The sequence below is a fragment of the Vicugna pacos genome, chromosome 7 (genome assembly GCF_048564905.1).
Source record: "Vicugna pacos chromosome 7, VicPac4, whole genome shotgun sequence".
In the NCBI taxonomy this organism is placed as follows: Eukaryota; Metazoa; Chordata; class Mammalia; order Artiodactyla; family Camelidae; genus Vicugna; species Vicugna pacos.
The window spans coordinates 69,152,542-69,170,368 of record NC_132993.1 but is presented as its reverse complement, the minus strand read 5'-3'; the positions used below and the strand labels follow the sequence as shown (position 1 = coordinate 69,170,368).

At 33.2% G+C, this 17,827-nt stretch overlaps 1 protein-coding gene across 5 annotated transcripts in view; it reads right to left on the bottom strand.

The window, feature by feature from the left end:
- Positions 1-17,827, bottom strand: part of SEMA3A (semaphorin 3A) — a 695,593-nt gene that overhangs the window by 18,588 nt on the left and 659,178 nt on the right. For all 5 annotated transcript variants that reach the window (XM_072965111.1, XM_006211741.4, XM_072965113.1 and 2 more), the window contains 3 exons: positions 15,934-16,025; positions 7,696-7,737; positions 3,355-3,512 (listed from right to left, as the gene is read on the bottom strand). In XM_072965111.1, the coding sequence (XP_072821212.1) occupies positions 3,355-3,512; positions 7,696-7,737; positions 15,934-16,025 (292 nt within the window). The remainder of the gene's footprint in view (positions 1-3,354; positions 3,513-7,695; positions 7,738-15,933; positions 16,026-17,827) is intronic.

Below are 17,827 nucleotides of genomic sequence, written 5' to 3'. Positions count from 1 at the left end.
TAGTCCCTCTTGGGAATTTGTCAGAAGAATTAAGAATCAAAATCAAAGACTCTAGGAGTTTATCAGAGGAGATGCATCTACATCTGACTAAAAGACTTTTTTAAAAGCAGCTCATCATACCTGAAAGAGCAGTATCCAAGATGGGAAACAGTGTACAAATGTACTACCAATGCATTAAAAGTCTTTCAAAGTATTGATAACAAAAAATTCATGGTTTCCTGCTACTGAACATCAATCAGTAAGAATGTAACATGTAGAAAATCTAAAATTTTTAACATCTTAAATTCTGAAGAAAAAGCACAAAATGTAGAATAGCAATCCATTTATTCAATAAATAGAATTAAACTTTTTTTCCTGATTACTAATGAGGGAATAAGCTTGAAAATTAAAATTCATATGAATGTTCTCTTTCTCATAATACTTAAACATAATTCCTTAAATAGACTTCTCTTAAATTATAGTATTAAGACTGAATTCTATTTTTAAGTTAGCTTTTAATTTTCCTTTTTGGTTGCTATATCAACCTTTTTTTAATAAAACGTTTCTTTTATGATCATATGGTTATGAATGCAAATCAATTTACCTATGAAGTCAGTAAAAGGACAAAACCAACAACAAATACTGAGGAGCAAGGCTCCTCATTTTGTCAGAGAGAGGCAAGAGAGAAGATGACAAACGTACCTCTAAGAGGAAAGCTAAATTTGCTATAAAAATCTAAATTAATCTCTCCTGCGTTCTACTGCTCAGATCGTGTTAGTTACTGTACATTCTGGGTGTCTTCCCCCTAACCTTGACAGGGAAGGAGGTTGGCTCCAGTCACTGCGGTACAAATAAGACGTGTATTTCGAGTAAGAGGCTAAATATGGAGACTGGCTATGTGTAACAGACTGGAAAAGATTGGGGACACCTGTCCAACCATTTTCTGCATCTATTTTCATGAGTATTGTCTTGCTGCAAAGTTAGTGACCGTCCCTGAAAAGAGTTCTCACAAAGGCCATTGAGAGCTGCAAACATGGAATTTGTTACTGTATTCATAAATTTAGAAGTCCCAAGTATTTATAGATTTCTATTTCTAGAATTGTGAGACTATCAAGCAGATGTTGCACATTTCAAAATTGAGCCAACAAGGGAACTTGTGAAACACGAACCACAAAGCATTTGGGAAGGCATTTTTTTACTGCCATTTAAGCTTTTGAAAATGCCCTCGCAAAGAATATATAAATTGTGAGGCTTCTAAACATCCTTTTCAAAGACACATGAAATTGGATTAAGCAAAATCTGCAAGGCACAACAAAAATGTGTTAGTGATAATTCCTTCAACCTTGGATTCCAGGTATGCAGTAAACACATTTCAAATATATAATATGACCCAGCTTTTAACTTATTATAGATGTACTTATCTTATTTTTATCTTCTTTCTCATTAAAAAAGTTAAAAATTCAAATGGATTATTATTAAATTAGTTGATATTATACATTTTCACATGGAAAGGAAATAATACTCATTTTTAGTTCAAACTTAAACTTCACTTTTTCAAGCAACATTAAAAACCCTCTAATGCTAAACGATTTTCAGAACCATCAATTTTTATTTTTAATTAATTTAATTTTATTGCTATGAAAATGGCATACTGCTATTTATTAAACTATCCATGGTTTCTTTGATTGATAACATTATCTCCACACTACATTTTTGTTTCAAATTTAAACCTCCAACAAAATTTATAGGTATATGAAAGTAATACAAATATGCTGCCTAAATTCTGAACATTGAGGGTTTAAAAACTGAGTATTTATTAAATGGAATAAGCTAATACAACATTTATATTTAATATTATTACTAACAAGGTAACTGTTTTAATCCATATGGACTGAGTATATGAAAAGTTAAAGTTGTAGATGATTTAACATTATAGTAAATATTAACTAAAGTGTGTAGTCAATATATCTGAGTAGATATTTGGGTAATTTCTTTTCTTTAATATTTTTTGCAAACATTTAAAATGATTCAAATATTTCAGATTGCATCTCATCAGCAATGAAAAAACTCACAATCATAGCCTCTTATAAAACACTAGCTATGATAAAAAAAAACAAATTTTATTGCTTGTAAATTGCAGTGGTTTAATAATGCTGATTTCTCTTAAATGTTTCAATAGGTTGATGGGCTACTGTTAGTCTTTAGGTTTATATTAGCAAGTATTGTATATTACTTTCATCTATCATTGCTTGTTTTTTAAATACTGGTGAATATCAACAGAGAAAAGTAGCCTTAAGTGAGTGGTAGAGAATATCTTAAGGTAACTATTTTGTCAAATTAAGAAAAGTGTTTTTGTTTTTTAAAGCAAAAGTGAATCAAATTACTGTACAACTTTTAGGATGTGTCTTAAAGTTCCCTGAAGTATAACTGTACCTCCTGAATATAACACTGTACTGAGTGATGAAATGTCCATTCCCAATGCATTCAATATCCTAGACAGCAACTTACAGTTGATTTCTCTAAATATACTGTTTTAGATAACTTCTAGGCATAGCTTAGCAACTTTTAGTCAAGCATGTCTGAAAAAAACACTTCCAAGAATTATCAAAAATACACTTTAAATATTTGTATAATACATGTGTACAGATTGATAAATAGATATTTTATTACATGGTTTTATATTTTAAGTTCAAATAAGGCAAGTACAAGATGATGCTATGATAATTTAGTAGACTTTAAATTTTGGAGATTCACAAAAAAATGTTTTAATGCTGGTTAACTAACATTATACAAAAATACGGTATCTTCAAAACTAGAAAAAAATATTCTTGACTTTTTATAATTTGGTCCCTGTGTACTAAGACTCCATAGGTAAGTAAATTCTTATATCTGAGAATTTTCCATTCATCCAAGGACATAAATTGCCTTATTAAAATTTAAAACCAGGATAGAATGGTTGCTGGACAGAAAAAGAAGAACAGTTTTTGGTCAAAAGACACAAGGCCCAGTCTAAACCGTGCTGGTGACTTTCTCTTCAGCTTTCCCCCATGTGTAAGATGCAGTTGCAAAACTTTACAATTTTCAAGTGTAAACATTCAAGGATATTATCATGATGTTTTAGATTTCCCTTCATACTTTATCAAAACCATTTGTTTCATTACACTGAGTACCCAACTGTACTATTATACAATCGTCTGACAATTTTGACTATTTAAGGGAAAGCAACAAAACAAAACAAAACAAAACAAAAATCCCTCTACATCTCATTTTAGTCCTCAGAAAAAAAGGGGATATACTTATAGGAAGAAGTGGTTCCAAAAATGGAATCAAGTAAGATAACTATGAAACACTATTTATATCGAATATTCCTCCTACCTCTTTGCAGTAGGAAAATAGCGAGAGCACGAAGAGCCATCCCAGGCACAGTAGGGGTCTCGGGCCAGGCAGCACTCCGCACAGGCTTGCCCGTAAACATCACATCGGTGTAGAGGGAGCTGCGCCACCCCCGCAGTGGAGCCAATGTACAGCTGTTGCTGTGGGAAGAGTTTACTGTTACGACAAAAACCAACTTGTCTTTCATATCTCTTTTTTCTTTTAAAAAAAGGTTACTTACACATAACTTAGCAAAAAATACATTCATATTTGTGGGTTTAAAAGCACTCCATTATTGGTAGTTTCTTCAAAGGACTGGCAGGAAACATTACCATTTAAAATACAGCAAGATGAAAATCTAAATATTTGACTGAAACAGGTATACATTATAACTATAAAACCAAGGGAAGATAAGGGAAGACAGTAATAGTTATGTATCAATTATGTCTCATAAAAATAAAAACTTCTAAGGAGACAGTAAGGCACTGAACAACGTAAAGTTCAAACCTTCAGTTTTTGTTCTTAGCTTGCTCTATTTACTTCTGCTGTTTTATAATGTTGATTACTCAGATTATCTACTTTGCAATGTATTCTGATTGGTCTTGAGGCAGGGATCTTGTGCTTGTGACTCCTGGAGGCCCTACTGCATAGCCTGTGATGCAGTCTGCCCTCCCATAAGAAGGGAAAGGATGACGTTTTGGTACTTGCATTTGGTAAGAAGTTTTGCTTAACACCAACTGTCTTGTCTTTGCACTATCTCCAGGAAGATTACTTTAAACAAAAGTACTCAATTACTTCTCATTCAAAAGATCATCAGATGGGGGAATCAAGTACATGCTAGCTGGTGTCCTAGACTTGGGAAAAAAGCTCAGGTGTTGTGGAAAAAGTGGGGTGTTCGATGTCAACATACCTGGATTCTAGGTCTTCCCTGACATTAACTGTGTGATCTTGGGCCATTCACGTAATTTTTCTAAGACATAATTTCCTTATTCATAAAATGAGCTTGTTTAACTAGATCTTTAATGTATGTATCCTGATAAAACTATGATGCCACTGTCCTCAGTGAATCTGAAGTTATGACATGAGGCAGAATACAGAAGAAAAAAGAAAGTTTTCTAGAAGCCAATAATTCAGGATTTCAATACAATTTTAAAAATAACTTTAATAAAGTTAAGCCAACATAGTGTATCAGTTGCAAATTTATGTAAACACAAAATGAAATACAAATAAAATTGTTTTGTAATTTTCTACTTCTTACTGTAGTTGCTATCATAGCTCCCTTCTCCTGCATTAGGTGATTGAACAATTATAATAGAACATTAAATAGAAGTTGAAACATGTGATAGTACACATGAAAAAGACCTCAAAAGTGTATTTTAATTTCTCCACTCTATAAATGAAAAATAATTTGCAGAAAAGCCAGTCTCTGAATCATGGTGTGCTTTTTTATTATTGCAAATTGCCGGACAGTCAGCAATGGATATAATTAAAACTGCATTTCAAAAGGCTTTCAAACATGGACTACATATATCAAAGATAAGTTTAAATGAAGATTGAAGTATCTATTAGAATTGAAGAAATTACTGAGGTTAAAAGGAACACTTTTATAGAAAATAATTACATGCTTAAAGCTAACCAATTTACTTATATATTAATTCAAGAAAGGGGAAAAAGGCAGACGAAGTAATGAAAAAAAAAAACCTAAACTATTATGGAGGCAGTCATCCTGATAAACAGTGCTTACTCTGTTCCAGTAAGTGAAGAATATTTACAGTATACAATATTGTAGCACAATATAGTCTGTAGAAGAGGCTATCTGTTAAACATGAGCAACTTCTTACTATATTCACCTTGTCTTGTTGTATTGAAAGATAGGACAAACGACAGCAAATTAAGAAATGATAGTTTGAGCCTCGGGGTAAAAAAGATGGAGTATTATTAAGCTTTTTTGTTGGGAGAAAATTAGATTGATTTGTACTCCTCTAAAAGCTTCTACTGAGCCTGTATGTGGTAACAGCTGATCATAATTTGAGAAACATTAACAAAGAACTTAACTAATGGAAAGAAATTCTTTTTTGTCTCTATTCTTTATTTCTGTCTTCCAAAAGCACCTTTAAAAAAATAAACTTAGATTGCATTGAAGGCAAGCAATCTCAATCTGATAAAAAAAATGAAACAAGCATAACATTTAAACAACAATTAAATTAGTTAAAATGGGGAAGCAGTCTCCAGAAGCATGGATGGCACTGGTGAACACAGACATGCAGAACGAACCATGTACTGTGGTCGTAACTATTTAAAAAGCTACTGACCAAGTAGGTTATAATAAGGAGATCTCTATGTTTGGCCAATAAGTTTTAAGAAGTATGAACAAAATGAATTCTTACAGATTTCTAAGAATATTACATTTGAGTGGAAAAGGATTTGTTATCTAGACAATAATATCTGAATCTGTCACGCCCTTTTAGGAGAAAAACAGAGAAATAATACACGAGAATATGAAACCAAAAATATGGCAACTGAAATTATTGTAATAAAAACCTCAAGTGTGATTAAATGCCAAAAATTAAATACAATTCAATGTCTAGTTTTCATTTTACAATTATTCTGCAGTACTACTAATGATCTGCAAGACTATTCATGCTATCTAAATGAAGTATAGGGAGGCTTGCAGGCACCACTGAGCATAATCCAGTCAGTAGCCAATAGCCTCATGTGCTTTTTCTGCCCAATTTAACATCACCACAGGCTTTCTCACTGTCCTCCTTAACAAGTTGCGGGTCATAAGCAGGAGATGAGCCCATTTATCCAGAAATTAGTTGCAACACTGCTCCCTCTTGAAACTACCGCCTCACTTTTAAAATTTCCATGAGCATAAGTGAAATTGAGTCACATCTGAATGAAATCAAACTTCAGTAATGGAAAACGAAGGCTAGGGACACTTTGTTCCAACATGGTATTTCAGACTGATAAATTGTTTTTGTTTTTTGGTGAAATGTGTTGTGTTTAATAGGTAATTCTTAGGTAGCTTGAAGAATGAACAGGAAGGCATGTTTTACAAAAACAGATGCAGTGTAATTAAGATTGACAATGAAGTCCAGCTGAAGATAAATAAATAATTCAAAAAATCATTATGGGAAAGAATATTCCAGTCTAGCTTCCATCCTGGAAGTCCCCGGATTTCCTTGCCAACATATGACAATTTTTAGATTACAAGAACAGGTGAACACATACTTATGAGGTGTAAGATGACAGTGTCAGGTCAGCAGTATCTGCACTCTGGATTTCTCCAAATATCTTGGAGATTATCGATCTATTTTGATGCGGACGTGTGGAAAGGATATACACTGAGCTTTACTGGCACAGTATTTTAGTCTCTTGTACAAGAAATAATGCATGGTCAGAGATAAAATGTGTAAACAATTCAGAAATAAGATTTGCTAAATCATTCTCATATTCAACAATTTCGTATGTAAGTTTTCCCTACAGTGAGTGAGGGGCTTCCTACTCCATTCTGGGTTTTTTCTGCTAAGTTATTTAATAATTAATTTCAACTCAGGACCTAAGCAATCTTTTTTTTTTAAGTTACCTTTGATATACTGAGTAGAAAGACTAGGTTACATTTATTCGGAAAAGATAATTCATTAGAAGTTAAAATTATATTTGTTTTGTACATACAATTTAGCATTTAGAAGTCATTTGTGTTTCTTAAGTGTCTTGCCAAAGCATTCATTCTATGTCAATGAAAAGACTATTAACACGCTGCCCTTAACTTGAATTCATGGAGTTTAATACCTTATCATTTGGCAGTGACTGTTTTTGCTATTTTTCCTTTTATATTTAGCCAAACTAAATGTTTTCTCTACCACACAACATACTGAAAAAGTAAAATTAACTTTTAAGTCAAAATCCTCCAAACATATACAGCCCAGGGCATAATTTTATTATCCTATAAAATATATTTTATTTATCCATGCAAATTAAATTATAAATTTATTTATATTCTGAAATATCCACGAATGTCATTTTAAAGGATAGATAGATGAAATAATCATTGAGTAAATTATAATGACCAAAAAAATGCTAAAAATGAAAATTTACAGCAAATAATGATATAAGAAATGTATTTACAGGACACATATGAGGCTGGTCAAAAACATGACAGCAATGAAAATTACCTTAATTTTCATCCTACTAGTTACTGGAAGAATGCTCTTTTTTCTTCTTGATGTTTTGAACTACTGTTAATAAATCTATAAAATTTGATGGGACATAAATATATTTATCTATTTGAAACACATTAACAAAATATAGAATATTGATTATAATACATAATGATAGTACCTGTTTAGTGGAAAGCTCCATTGCTGAAATAATAGTTGGTTCCTAATGAAGAAAAAGAAAATGTGAACTGTTTAGTCAATTATAAAAGTCACAGAACACGAACATAAATTTTCAGAGAGTTAAGTGCCCACAAGAGGCAATATAATTGCGAAATAAGACACAGGAAAGAAATCGCATAATTAAATACTACATGTGCGGTGCAATCAATAGGAGCGTGTTCATGTCCTCTAGTCAAAGACCATCAGGAACATACCCGTAGTGGATGAGGCTGGGTTTATTGCTCAATGTGATAAGGGAGACCATGGGCATGCTAAGAGAGTGTTGGAAAGGACTTAGATGTTCTGGCCTTGTGTAGGTGATCTGTGGGAGGGATCAAGGAAGTGAAGGTTTGCTTTGCACTAGAGGCTGTCAAAAAGCAGAGGTAATTCTACAATTAGGTATCTTCATAAGTCTTATTTAGAAGGAGTGAAGAACAGAGTAAGGTTATAGCAGCGACTGGTGAAGTTGCAATCACTCATCTGGAAAGGACAGGGAGATAGCTGGTCATCTTTGTGGTTTGGACAGTTTATGTTCTTGTCTGTGTTTAGACATGAGTACCGAATGGTCTTGCTTTTTCCTTGATTCATCATGGTCTGAGAGTGGCTCCACCTGGTGTCGGGGCTCTGTGAAAATGTGTATGTTCGACTGGAGAACACTGTGGCCTAAATGAGAATGTCAGGCCTGCTCCTGATAACAGAGGACAGGCGAGAGTATTGGGCAGGTTTCCAGCTGTCAAGAACTGTGAGAGCTCAGATGAGATGAGATTACTTCATTGTTAAAATGACTGTTTAAAGTTCAAAGGCCTACATTTCAGGTCTTTGCCAGAAAACATAATCTCTTCAATTTCTATCAACAGACTAGTCTAGAGAAGTCATAACTAGAAAAGTAATAATCACCAATACACTTCATTAAAGTGTTCTTCTAAACCTATCACGACCATATGTAGTTTGCATAAATAAATGCTGTTCTTTGATGAACTCAGACCTCAAAAAAAAAATGCATTCACCTGAATGCATTAGCTTATTCTCTTAGACTCCCTTTCACTGAACTGGGCTCCATCTAATCTTTCATCAATGACAAATACAGCATGAAGAAGAGACGGCTTGGGGGTTTCAGAGATAGCTGATGAGAAAGGCTTAGGTGGGAAGAATAATGTTAAAGGGCCTCTCTGTGTAGGTGACTGAAGCTAAGCCCTGAAGAAAGTGTAAAAAGGTGAACTCTGGAGACAGACTGTATGGATTCAAATAGTAGTAACTGAGACCTGTCCAGAAGTGTGACACTGAGGGAGGTGCAGAGCCTCTTTGTAATTCAATTTTCTCATCTGAAAAATGAGGACAGTGGTACGTTCCTCATAGGGCTGTTGAGAGTATTAAATGAATTGATATATGTAAAACACTTTACAAATGTACTTCTCACAGAGTGTTTATTCACATCTCTCCTCTCTCTCTCACATGCACATACATACACACAACACACACACACACACACACCACACACACACCCTCCCGTATCCTTTTCTTGCTATATGTAACATTTATGTATAATAACATATATATACGATGTTTGGCTTGCGTCTTGTGACTTTCCTCCTGTATTTCAAGGTGGAGTCTGAAGTATGCAAGCTCTTATCTGAAGGCAGGGAGCAGGAGTGCGAGATAGGATGTGGGGACAGTGGCAGAGGCATCTCATATGTTTCCTTAATTGTTTCTCTCATCCTCCAGGTCCTCCCCACCACATTAATTTAGGACAGGGGTTTTTGCCTGTTTCACTTACTGCCATATACCTAGCAACTGGGATTGTTTCTGCTACAGTTAATCCTAGAACAACATGGGTCTGAACTTCACTATTTTTTTAACAGTAAATAATATAGTACTACACCATCAGCAGTTGGATGACTCCTTGGATGTAAAACCAAAGATACGCAGGGCCAACTAAAAAGTTACACTTAGATTTTCCCCGGCACGGAGGATTGCTGCCCCTAACCCCCAGGATGCTCAAAGGTCAACTATATTTACAAGTTCTCAATAAATATTTGCTAATGAATGAGTAAATGAATGACTAAATTCTCTATCAATTTTCCCCCTTCTCTCCTATCTTTTCTACTTCCCCCATTATACCCTGTTCCATCCACCGAATTTATATATGAGACAAAGGCAAGCATCTTTAAAAAAACAAACAAACAAAGTTTTCCTTAATCCTTCAAGCTTAGCTGGAATTTCTTTGAAAATAATCTAAATATTCTACACCCACTGTCTTTATTTGTTCATGTCCCGTTCAGTGCCATTCATCCCTCAGCCTACGGAGTCTAGCCCTTATTCTATAGAGGTGGCCTTCTGGTGCTCAGAAGCAAAAATCACTGATGAACTGCACTGCTGAATGGACACTGTCAATCTATATTATTCTTATAGACTTCTTGCTTTATATAGCACTACTGACCACTCAGTGCTTCTTGACTGCTTCCGCTATTAGATTTCATTGTGCCTTGAAATTCTTTATTGACTATTCTTTTTCATAATCTTCTGTGTCTCCAGTCGTTCCTCACATGTTTGCTTTCCCTTGCTGACTCTTTTTTACTCTCCTCTGGATTCTACATTTTTTTTTTCCTAGTGAGCTCATCCACTTTTGTGGTTTTAATTACCCACTGCGTGCTGCAGAATTGCGAATTTCCACTTCAAACTCTGACATCTAAGCTGAACACAGAATTTTCTTAACAAATTTAAGACAACCTGCCTGAGACAAAAATGAGACAAATAATTTAGAATGTAAATTAATTTAATGGAATAATTTTAGTTTCCCATGTTCATAGCTTAATGATGTTAAAATAATAATTTTCTATAGGAATTATCACTCATAAAAACATGCTGAAAGGAATATCTACCAATTTTCTCTATGCAGAAATAAAATCTTTGGAATTTAGTAGCATCAAATCACAAAACTCAAGGGGCCAATTCACACAGATTTTCAGTTTTAAAAGACAAAATTGGCTATCATTTTTAGGTTTGTGAACACTGGAATCAGTGAGCCCAAACAAAGAATTTAAAAGAGTTAGGAAAATATTCCACAGCAACTTCTTCCATTCCAGCAGTTTCATAGGAGAAATGGTTTTGTGGTTATGTAAGCAACTAACTTCATGCAGTCTTTCACGAAATAAATTTTACAGCCAAGGTGCAAGAAAACTGCTTCTTAGAGAATTAGCAGTTAGTATAATTTAAATGAAAGTTAACTATGTGTCAGTACTTTAAAAACCTTCAGTGAAACTACACTAAAGTGAAGCTGGTGAATTTTCATACATTTCATGTTCATTGGCAACACAAAAGTTTAAATATCTATAAGGTAGATGGAGATGATGACTTCATACTTAAATTGTAAAACAAAACAAACCCCCATACAGATCAAACTCCATTATGCCATATTATGACTTCAACATTCTTAAATTAAGATCCTAGAATCCCTTCATTAAAAGAAACTTATTTTTTAGACCAGAAAATTAATAACAGTTTGGAATAGGATGTGCTATCTGCTTGCAGCCTGTGGTTCAATTTTATTAGACAGTACATTAGGATGACACTCATTTAAAGAAGCTGTATTTTTTTTCTGAGCCATAGCTGGTAGTGACTATGACTTCCACTTAAAACAAATGTAGCTCCATAAGCAGTTTTTCATGAAACTGGTTTCAATCGCAAATTTACCTGAAGTTCAAGTAAAAATGAAATTAACATCTTAGCATCTTTTCAAGATTTTCTACGACTCTAATTTACTGTATGTATTTTTCAGATATTTTAATCTAGTCCTTATTAAACTTTTGCACTTGTGGGGCTATTCAACCTGCTGATCCCAGGAGACTCAGACAGAGCTCCCTGGAGGCTAAGCACATGGACCCTCCTTCAGAATGAGTTAATAGAATAAGGTTTTGGAAAGCGTCAGTTATGTTTTACATCCATTTGAATGAAAATTAAACTCTCATCTGTTTGCTCAGCTGTTCATGGAATATTGCATAAATTGGGTTTAAAATGCATGTATTATCAATGTAACTGCCTTGTAATCCTTTGCAGTCAATAGGACTATAAATAAAATCCATTGTACTCAATGCATTGCAACTTGATGTAACACTTCACTGTCTCAAAAGTAAAACCCTCTTTGGGCTGGAAAAAATCTTACATAGAGCAAAGTAAAAATCAGCATAATGCCTGGTTTTCATACCACTTGAATATTTTTTAACAGTAGAGATGCAGAACTTCCAAGCATTTAAACGAGATTTTCATTTCTATAACTAGTTAACAATAGCTACAATTTACCAGTGATTTTAATGTAAAAAAATAACCTCAAAAAATTATGAAATGAAGAAGCTGAGGCTCAACTGACTTTAACCAACTTGTATGGAATCACATAGTAAATATGATTCAAATACAGATTTAGGATTACAAGTAATATTTGGAATCAGGTTTGTGTCTTAGTACGTTAATACATTTTGAATATATAATGCCTATTTAAAGTCATTTCTAGAATCCTATACCAATGCCAATTTTATTTCGCCTCTTATTACCTACCAAAATTTTACTCTAAAATGGAAATTTTTATTACTGAAGAATATTTTTCTTTCTATGCTCTGATTGGAGTTTGATTTCACCCAGAATAAAAGCATCTTAGATGTAACTGGAACCACTGGAATGTTCTGCGATTAGCCAGGGGTGTTGTCCTAAAACCAACCTCAAGATGGCAATGGACATAGTACTTGGCTTTAATTCAGGATTTTATATGAGGTTTGGTTATTCAGTCTAGCAAAGACACATAATGGACATGGTCTCCTGGAGGTGATATTATGGTAAAATTAACTGGTTGGTTGACATTCAATGTCTTTCTTTTTAAAATCCAAGAGTATCAGATACCACCAGGACCCTAAATCTGTTCCTTGTCTATTTACCTTGTCAAACTACCACAGTACTCAGGTTAACCTTTTTAAATTTTATGTTAAATGGAATGTCTTGTAAGGCTCAAGTAAGCCTTTAGTATTTAAGTAGAAATACTGAAACTGTAACATTGCTCTGCTTATTTCACTGTATATAGAAATTGCTTTAATGTGTTGTGTTTTTTTCCCTCTTTCTGCAAAATTAAACAAAGTTTGACAGTGAAATATTCCAATTGCTAGACCACAATATATGTATGAACTTTGCCTGATAGAATAGAATGTTGAAAGTAAATATTTCTCTAAACTCTGCCCAAATATGTTTTGTCTACTTGAGTGCCAAAGAAATAATAATGACAATAATGCATAGCAGAGAATATGGGAGAGAAATGGAAGATTTTATCTGTGGAAGATGTGTCCCACACTGTAAACAAACTTTCCACAAAATTGTAAGCTCATAAACAATCATTTCCATGCCAGCAGCCAGCACAGTATTACTTATTCATACCTACTAGTTAAAAACTGATAAAGAACCTCTCATGATATCTTAAAAACCAAATAAAATGCCATTCAATAGTTATCCTAGGTGTAATCTGGTTGAGTTTTTCTCTAGAAACTGGAAAACACTAAAAAAACTAATAGATACTAAATATTTGTGCTCACAAGATTGTTGGCTTCCAACCTCTCAAGATTTTGTTAAAGTGACTTAATAGATCAGCTTGAAGTACTATTTTTAAACTAAAATTTGTATTAATTTACTAAAAAACACAGTTAAGATATGAAGTGTAAACTTAAAATGCCAGAGATGTAGGGAATGAAAATTAGCTAGAATACAGTATTACTGCAAAATTATACATATTCTGGTTCATAAAATTCCAGAAAATAAATGATTAATAGAAAAAAGGACCTTATTTTTAAAATGGCATGATATGATGATACAATTTTACAAGGTAAAACTTAATTATACTGGTAGATATAAATTGAGTACTAGAAACTATGAGGGTAACATATAAGAGTCTGTAAGCTAAATAAGGTCATGTTTACACTGTTCACCTCTGAGTCACCAGAAATTAAGTGTTGTGCCAAGACCATGATAGATGTGTGTGTTTACAGTGAATTAGTAAGTGAAACTTGTTATAACAATATATAATAACCGAAGGGGAATATGCAAAGGAACCATGACAAACCTAAAAGTAAAAGATTGTGGAAATAATTAAGAAATTCTAAAGCTAACATAATATTCAGTATCTTCTGTAACTTCACTGGCAACGGGGGTGGCAAAACAGATTTCCAAAAACACAGAACTGGTAAAATCTTTTTCTACTAGATAGTAATATGGGATGTAATCAGCAGGATAAGTTGCTGCTGTTCAAAGTTTATCTTCCTCACACTCTAGCACCTCACTTTAAGCAGGGTCTCCCTAAGGAAGACCTTAAACTCTTTAGTTTCTCATATTTCATTTTTCATAAATACTGATTCCTTTATTCATTTAATAAATGTTGGCTGAAAACACATTTTAGGCTCTGGTGACACAACAGTGGACACAAGTCAACAATTTATATATCTGCCCCTCAGTGCCCATAGTTTGTTAAATCTAGATGGATTCTACGTTGCTAACACAGTCCATTTGGATTCTTGTATTTTTGAATTTATAGGCTAACGTAGGAATGTGTAAATACTGAAATGGGAGTTGGTGAAAGACAGGGATTAGTCAGCACTCTATACCAGACAAAATTAGGCCAAGTGCCTGATTTTCAAAATCATAGAATTATGATGACTAAATTATTTCAAGACTTAAACCAAGGATTCCTAGGAAAGACTACTGAAAATGTAGCTTATGTTGAGTGCAGACAAATTAAAACAATAAAATTATATTAACACTAAGATTCTGAGCACAGTAACTGGCACGGTTCTGGATGCTCTACATATAGTGTCTCTAATTCTAGCTTCCTTGTGAGGTAGGTATTATTTTTCCTGTTTTACTGATGGGGAAGCTCAGAAGGAATGTATAAGTGTTCCAAGCAGAACTGCCATGTAGCTATGACTGAAGAACCTAAGCTCTTCCCACTAGAACACTGTTAACTTATTACAAGATATCCGTGTCATGATTTACCAGTCATCTGTTTCAAAGCTAATCATAATATTAACTGAATCAATATATATTAGGAGCTTGTCATATTGTACTTTATTTTCTCTTCAAAAAATTACTGAATAGTGAGCAAGAGCCCTGTTGGGTTAATTAACTGGTCTAGAAATATGGGTAAAGAGAAGCCTTGGGAAGACTTTGCTTACAATGAAAATATTTAATCAACTGAAAAATTTAATCCACACTTCATTTTATAGATAAAGCATCTGAGATGCCTGGAGACTAAATGAGATGATTTTAAGCTGTAATATTAGATCCAATATTATCTCACTCCTGTCCACAAAATTCTTCTAATTCCAGTTTACTTTGCAGTTGTTAATGTCTCACCTCTTTGCTCCCTTCTTTCACCTCAAAATTGAAATAACACCTTTGATAGCACCTATTTCTCTGTTTTATTTCCTACATAATTCACATAAAGGTGTGCTTCAATTCAAGCTCTTCCTCTCAGCTAGCTTTCAAAAAGGAACAACAGACACTGTGGTTTATGCTGCATTTCAGTTTTCCTCCCTCACTTCAACCCATATCCTCCTATTTCTACCCTCAATCTTATATAAATTTACCTGGGCCATCAGCAATTCAGGACAAAGGGACAATATCTGTACTTTTCTTAATTGTACAGACTAGGATTCATAACAGATTTGCCACCAGTGATATAAAAAACCTCAAAAACTTTTTTTGCTAACAAATGATTTTTTAGGAAAATATGATAAAACAATTCACAAATAAACTAAAAAATGGTTGAAATGTCTTCATTTCTTTGTCATTCTGAATGTACTTCTTTTATACACTCAAGGAAGTTACCTATCACCCTAGTTATACCATAAAATGTGAACGAGGTGATTTGGGGGGTGGGGGGGCACACTGAGTTTGTTCACTGAGGTAACTTACACAAATAATATAAAATGTAAATCATGTAATTTATCATTGAGAAAACAAAATAAGAGCCAAGAATATATTTCTTTACATTTTTAGATTTAACTAGCACTGAAAGTTTCAAGGTTTATTTTGACTAGTGTCTGGGTTTCTAATTGACAAGCTAATTAGAAGGGTCTGCTAGACTACTTGTCCGTACCAAGTTCAGTGTGCAGCTGTCCTGGGGGGAAAGACATACAAGTGAACTTGTTGACACTTGAAATTAAGCAGCACTCACCCGGAAAACTGTCATTTCTTCCAGCAGAACTTCTTCTAAATCATGCCAAGTCTCCTTAGGAATTGAAACTACTTTAAGAACGGTCCCAACATCTTTGAAAGAAAGTGGAGAAAACCACAATTGAAATAGATTTGAATAGACTTTAGTGTTAATGAATGGAATCAGTATTTGACCAGAAAAAACATTTTGATTTCAATCTTCCTTTTAATTTACTTATTTATTGTTAGAGCATTATTTATTTTTGTTGGAGCATGTATTAGTAATATGTAAATATATAAGTAATATAAAGTTATGTATAAATATAATATATAAATAATATAAAGTTAACTTCATGAAACTAGATAAACTGTAAATAAACCCATGGAATAAAAATAATTGAATTTTTAGAAATATATGAAGCTTTCAAAATGATTTTATCCTAAACTGATATAATTTAAAAATACATACAATAATCACTACGTTAGATTAATTATTTTTAATCTCAATTATCAGATGTTTCTGAACAAAGGAAAACTAAAAATAATATCAATTTTTTTGGTATGGAGGTTTCTCAAAAAACTAAAATAGAACTACCATATGACCTCACAACTCCACTCCTGGGTATATATATCCAAAAAACCCCCAAAATACTAATTCAAAAAGATATATGCACCTCAATTTTCATAGCAGCATTAATTACAATTGACAAGGTATAGAAGCAACTTAAATGTTCATCAACAGATGAATGGATAAAGAGATGTGGTATATGTACACAATGGAATATTATTCAGCCATAAAAAGAATGAAATTTTGCCATTTGCAGCAGCGTGGATGGACGTGGAAGGCATTACACAAGTGAAATACGTCAGGGGAAGACAAATACTGTATGATCGTATCACTTATATGTGGAATCTAAAAAATACAACAAATCAGTGAATATAACAAAAAAAAAGAACCAGACTCACAGATACAGAGAACAAATGAGTGGTCACCAGTGGGGAGAGGGAAAGAGGGAGGGGCAATTTAGGGGTGGGGGAAAAAGGGGTTATTAATGGGATTATATTAAATGATTTGTGTGAAACTTTTGAAAATTGTAAAGCACTGTAGAATTTAAAGAATCTTTCATTCAATGAAAAAGAAAAAAAATACTAGTTTGACATGACAGGCTTTCCTGTTTTTGTTATGAAATCAGGAACTACTATGAAGACTTAAAATACATGCAAAATGCAAAGAATGTTGTCAAGCAATAAAAGCAGTTAGAGCTTCAGAGCCTGGCTGATCATTTTCCTCCCATGTGGAAGACTCTGGTACTTAGAGGCCCCTGAAGACAGCTCAATGACCATTAAGTGATGAATGACAATAATCTGATTTCTTAAAATAAACACCTTGGATTATAATTACAGTAGTTTTTCAATAACTGGCTAATCAATTTCGATTAACAAATTGGTCTAATTAATTTATTGGTTAATTAATTTTAGAGTACTAAAGACATTTACAATTCAGAAGCATAACAAAACCTGTTAAACTGAATATATTTTGTAGAGATCGCAAGCATTGTTTGTTCTAATTTTCATTATTAAAAGAGACAAATTGTTTTAATGGTAACAGCCACCATTTTCACTCTAAGCTGGATTAAGAAGCAATTAATTTTCAAGTATTTACAGATTCACTCCTATTTTTACTACAATAAAGAACAGGGATTTTAAATTAAAAAATTTGAGTCTTCAACATTCCAGTTTTGATCAGCTGATCCGTTATTTTTAATTTCAATTGGCTCATTTTAATCAAATTTAACAGACTAATTATTGGAGAAGAAAATTTTGCCAATAAGAGTAAGTTTTCAGAAAATAATTCAATGTATTTATACACATAGATAACCATTTTCAGGAAATCAATGTGATGTGCTACGTGAGAT